The sequence below is a fragment of the Protopterus annectens genome, chromosome 7.part0 (genome assembly GCF_019279795.1).
Source record: "Protopterus annectens isolate FY-2018-M chromosome 7.part0, PAN1.0, whole genome shotgun sequence".
NCBI classification, from domain to species: Eukaryota; Metazoa; Chordata; order Ceratodontiformes; family Protopteridae; genus Protopterus; species Protopterus annectens.
Genome location: NC_056739.1, coordinates 1058778919 through 1058784918, shown reverse-complemented (window position 1 = coordinate 1058784918; position 6000 = coordinate 1058778919). Strand labels below are relative to the sequence as shown.

At 36.9% G+C, this 6000-nt stretch overlaps 1 protein-coding gene across 1 annotated transcript in view; it reads left to right on the top strand.

Annotated features, from left to right (window-relative positions):
* The first annotated feature begins 1623 nt into the window (after positions 1–1623).
* The window catches only part of LOC122806133 (vomeronasal type-2 receptor 1-like), a 61534-nt gene continuing 57157 nt past the window's right edge, over positions 1624–6000 (top strand). Inside the window, exon 1 of the mRNA XM_044076370.1 lies at positions 1624–2112. Within this exon, the coding sequence (XP_043932305.1) occupies positions 1624–2112 (489 nt within the window). The remainder of the gene's footprint in view (positions 2113–6000) is intronic.

Below are 6000 nucleotides of genomic sequence, written 5' to 3'. Positions count from 1 at the left end.
ATTAACATTATTTTCTCTTCAACCAACCCAGCGCAATTTAACTTAAACAAAACTAGACTAGAACATACATTAGCTTAGTGAGTACACAAAACAACTTATACAGAGTCTCTAGTAATCAACAGCTTGTAATAGTATTCAAATAATCATTAAAACATCCAAACTGTATTCAGATTATACCTTGTACTCCTTAAAAATGGAAAAAAAGAAAACAGCTATAGAATGAACACCACCCTCTGTATAGTGTAGTACTATTTTGCAATTACTTTACTGGTGTTTTATTTCTTGCTCTTATTCTTTTTAATACAAACTTTCTAACTATCTTTGTTGTAGTTGGTAAGCTTGTGGTTTAAAATGGTCCCCTGTGAACCATTCCATTCAAATAATAACACAATTAAGCAAAGATATTCATGTTTACAGAATGTACTGCACAGGTTGTGGATGTACAGGTATGCATCTGCAGGATGTAATTTATTCCATCGTTGATATACACATCGTGTATCTCTTTCTGATGGCCACTTTTTCATGTTAGTATTTTAAGAATCAATTGTTGGATGTCTTGTTGCATAGAAAGTACTCTCACTGTTTGATCAGCAGTCTGTTGATGTGAGTACACTGTATGCTTCTGCCTGTTTATTTCTGACTGTTGATGTGAGTACACTATATGCTTCTGCCTGTTTATTTCTGACTGTTGATGTGAGTACACTGTATGCTTCTGCCTGTTTATTTCTGACTGTTGATGTGAGTACACTGTATGCTTCTGCCTGTTTATTTCTGACTGTTGATGTGAGTTCACTGTATGCTTCTGCCTGTTTATTTCTGACTGTTGATGTGAGTTCACTGTATGCTTCTGCCTGTTTATTTCTGACTGTTGATGTGAGTTCACTGTATGCTTCTGCCTGTTTATTTCTGACTGTTGATGTGAGTTCACTGCATGCTTTTATTTGATCATTACTGGCTGTTGATGTGATTGCACCACATGTCTTTGCCTATTTATTACTAGCTGCTGATGTGATTACACTGCATGGCTTTGCTTATTTATTATTGGGTCTATATTAGAAGACCGAAGATCCGTTTGAGCGAATCGGAATTGAGCGACACCTATAGCGTGAACTACGGTAACAGTGAATGTCCAAAACCGTGAAAAACGAAATGTTGAACTGTCATGTTTGGCCCGTCTGCAGTATAGCTCCGTAAGGTAAGTGTGCGATAGTTATGGACCTTAGGGTTAGGGTGCAGGTTAAGGTAAGTGCATAGATAGGTAATGTATGCAAGGTTTAGTGTAGGGTTAGAAGTAAGGTTTTGTTAAGTGTATGTGTGTGGATTATTTATTTTGTTTGGGTATATGTTTGTAGGGTAAGTGTGTGATAGTTATGAACCTTAGGGTTAGGGTGTGAGTTAAGGTAAGTGCACAGATATTAATGTATGTAAGGTTTAGTGTAGGGTCAGAAGTAGGGTTTGGTTAGTGTATGTATGTGTTTTATTTATTATGTTTGGGTACGTAGTATGTAGCGCATGGTGGTGTTGGCTGACTATGATGATTCGAGATTTTAAATTTCACGGTTTAGGGGGTTTGGCGTATTTGCGGTTCAGGCTATGTGTGTCAGTGTTGTGGTATTCGCTGTAATGGGTTTTCAGTTTCGTAATATATTGCCATTACTGGGTATTGGTGTGAGTACACATTATCCCCTTGCCTGGTCATTACTGGCTGTTGGTGTGATTGTATCTCATGTCTTTGTCTGTTCATTATTGCCTGTTGATGTACTTCATGCCTTTATTTCTTCATTAGTGGCTGTTGGTGTGATTGCACCTCATGCATCTGTCTGTTCATTATTTGCTATTGATGTGAGTTCATTGCATGCTTTTATCGGTTCATTACTAGCTGTTGATGTGAGTGCACAGCATGACTTTATCTGTGCATTACTGGTTGTTGATGTGAGTGCACAGCATGACTTTATCTGTGCATTACTAGCTGTTGATGTGAGTGCACAGCATGACTTTATCTGTGCATTACTGGTTGTTGATGTGAGTGCACAGCATGACTTTATCTGTGCATTACTAGCTGTTGATGTGAGTGCACAGCATGACTTTATCTGTGCATTACTGGTTGTTGATGTGAGTACACTGTATGCCTCTGCCTGTTCATTTCTGACTGTTGATGTGAGTGCACGACATGCTTTTGGGTGTTCATTTCTGACTGTTGATGAGAGTTCACTGCATGCCTTTGTCTGTTCATTACTAGCTGCTGATGTGATTGCACCACATGCCCTTGTCTGTTCATTATTGTCTATTGATGTACCTCATGTTTTTATCTGTTCATTAATGTTTGTTGATGTGAATGCACCACGTGCCCTTGTCTGTTCATTATTGTCTATTGATGTACCTCATGTTTTTATCTGTTCATTAATGTTTGTTGATGTGATTGCACAGCATGACTTTATCTGTTCATTATTGTCTATTGATGTACCTCATGTTTTATCTGTTCATTAATGTTTGTTGATGTGAGTGCACAGCATGACTTTATCTGTTCATTATTGTCTGTTGATGTGAGTGCACAGCATGTTTTTATCTGTTCATTAATGTTTGTTGATGTGAACGCACCACGTGCCCTTGTCTGTTCATTATTGTCTATTGATGTACCTCATGTTTTTATCTGTTCATTAATGTTTGTTGATGTGAGTACACTGTATGCCCTTGTCTGTTCATTATTGTCTATTGATGTACCTCATGTTTTTATCTGTTCATTAATGTTTGTTGATGAGAGTTCACTGCATGCCTTTGTCTGTTCATTATTGTCTATTGATGTACCTCATGTTTTTATCTGTTCATTAATGTTTGTTGATGTGATTGCACCACATGCCCTTGTCTGTTCGTTATTGCCATTCCTGACAACACTTCTTAAGAAGAAATATTTTACATGATGTCAGAATAAAACATAATCAAACGACACCAGCAGCTGCCTGACTTGAGCATTCATTCTATAATCTTCACAACTACACAGAGGATAAATAATTGATCATTTCCACTGTGAAATATTTCTGTTGTTTGTAAATCATTATGAGAAGCTCAGCAAGCATTTCATTTTTCACATTTTAATGCAAAAATGGCAAAAAGCTCTCATTTCTGTATTTCAGCTTAGAAGAGCCAAAATGGCTATTATCTACAGAATTACACAACGTCTTATAAATTATTTGTCTTACATTTCTTATCTCATGCACTGTATTCACATTTTCAGATTTTGCATAAGGAAAGACATTGATTCGACAAGCTGTTTCCTATTTTTGCCATCCTGCAATCTATATTTATATTTCCAAATTACCAAACTTTAACTACCAATGCCTCTGAAAGTACAAGCCAGCTTTAACAAAAAACTGCAAGTTTTGGACCCAGAATTTGAGGTATACATCAGTACAAGACAAATTGCACATAAACTAGGAAAAGTCCAATGTGTAACATTTCTACATTGTACAGGTGAGTAAACTATATAGTTATTTAACACTTTAGCCTCAAAGAAGAGGACAATGCAATTTAGTATTAATCATACAGAAATTTTAATTATATTTTAAGACAAAGAAAAATCATCCAGATGTAAGGTATTTATTTTTTTATCAGAGATAAATGGGGAAAAGAAATAGTAGACACTGATGCAACCGAGCTCAAAAACAGAGCTGGAGACAATGATGTGAGTTTGGTAACTTGCGTGATTCGTTGTCAAAAGACAGAAATATGTGTTTTATGGAAATGACCAAGTCAGAGGTAGACAGTTGAGAGAATCATGTCCAACATTAAACAAGAAACTGGATCTATGTAGAGAAAGTGAGATGGCAAAACATTCAATTAAAAGATTTCCCTGAAGAACTGGAAATATGCAAAACTAGGAGTGTCACTTAACATTGAGGAGAAACAAAACAGAGCATAAAAATGAAAAAAAAAACATGATGGGGATGCCTCATGACAGTCCAAGATTTTACATGGAAGCAGCTGTGCAGTTAGAAATAAAGCTGCTTGTACACTTACAGTTACATGTATACAAAAAGGAAATGTACAGTTTATTATTAAATGTAAATTCTGGGAGGTTAGAATCATTTCCCAAAGGTATATAGGTGACAAAACAAGCCCATTCACAGCATTTTCTTGTTACTGAATCTAAAGAGGAAACAGAAACTGAAATGTTTGGATGTAGAGTACAAATGGATTATTTAAAGTTCAGTGTAAGGGGTCTACCTGAAAACACCGACACGCAAAAACACCGACAATGAAATCACTGACACCACAAAACCGAAAGTTCAAAAACACGAAACTTCACATGCCCGACAAACCACAATTCCGACAGTCAACAAACAAATCAAATCCCCTGTCCAAAAAGCACAAGCACACCAAAAACCTTACAAACCTACACTAAACCTTACATACACAACTATCTATGCACTAACCTTAACCCAAACCCTAACCCTAAGGTCTGTCACTATCACACACTCACCTAACCCGCACCCTAACCTTAACTCACTTAACCCACCCCTAACCCTAAAGTCTGTCACTATCGCACACTCACCTGACCCGCTCCCTAACCCTAACTCACTTAATCTGCCCCTAACCCTACAGTCAGTCATTATCGCACACTTACCTTAACATGTTGGTGTTCTCAGAATCGTGATTTTCAACTGTCGATCATCTCCGTTGTCGATCTTCTGGTGTCGGTGTTCTCATCATTGGCGTTTAGGACTTTCAGTGTTTTCAGGTAGACCCAGTGTAAGACACAAGTAATGAGAGCACTGCATAGGCATAAAAGGTTAAAGGATTTTTAAGTGTATAATATATTAAGTATTGGAATCTATATTTAAAACACTGACATTGCTAGCTATATTGTATAAATCATTATTCATTCTGCTAACATGTTCTTTTCATTAACAGAAGCCAGTAGGGTCAGATTTAGTTTATGTGTGAATAATAGCACATGAAGTATAAACTGACATATCAAGCAATGTGTTGGAAAATAAAGAAAATGAAATATACTAGGTTGCACAGCTTACAATAAGCTACAATTACAGAAGCAGAGAGCAGTTCACATTTGTGAAGTAAGCATTCCAAATGCTTCCTCAATACAGATGCATAACGTGCCTGCTAGCAGTCTCAGGAATATCATTATCAGTATACCACTGAGAGTTAAATAGGCAAGAAATAATTGAAAAGAAGCTGAAAAGACTGATGAGTCCTGGTGGCAGAAGATTGAGGGGAGCTAACCATGTACTACCACAATATCAAAGAGTAGGAAATGTGGTGTTCCAAAGGATCTGCTTATGGTCAAGTGCTACGCTCACCTAGCCACCATCTGCTGGTGGCATTTGAAATGGATATACAAAAGTGTGCACTCACATGGGGAGGCATTGCCTATACTTCTGCAGTGGCATGGATCACACTTCATCCAGAGGGATGAGATCAACCTTTTTCAAACACCCCAACCTTAATGCCAGGATGCCAGCAAGGGGATAAAGCACCCTTGTCGCTAACTGAATGACAGCCCCCTCTAAACAGCTGTTGCTCTGATTTCAGGTGAAATTTCCAACCAAAGGGAATGAATGAGTCATGTCCAACTGAGGGTGGAGTGATAGCTAGCAGACATGGGAGTAAAAATCAAATAGAGAAAAAAAAGATCATGAATGCTCATTTATCACCTCTTGTGCTATTGTACCTAAGCATTATATCATTTATTAGGAAAATAATAATAATAACATCTTTTTTAGTATTAACTGGATACATTTTGGAAAAAGTAACTTGAAAAAACACTATGGCATTCCTGAAAAAAACAGGTGAAACTCAGGTAAACATTTTAATGATCTTGCTTAAACTGTTCATTGCTTTTTAATTGTAACTATAATAGCTGATTGTGGGTTTTATACTGTTATTAACAAAAATGGTTATTGACAAAATAATCACTGGTAGGGAGACAGTAAATCCATACTGAAAACTCTGGTAAACATGTTAATGATCTTACTACATCTGTTT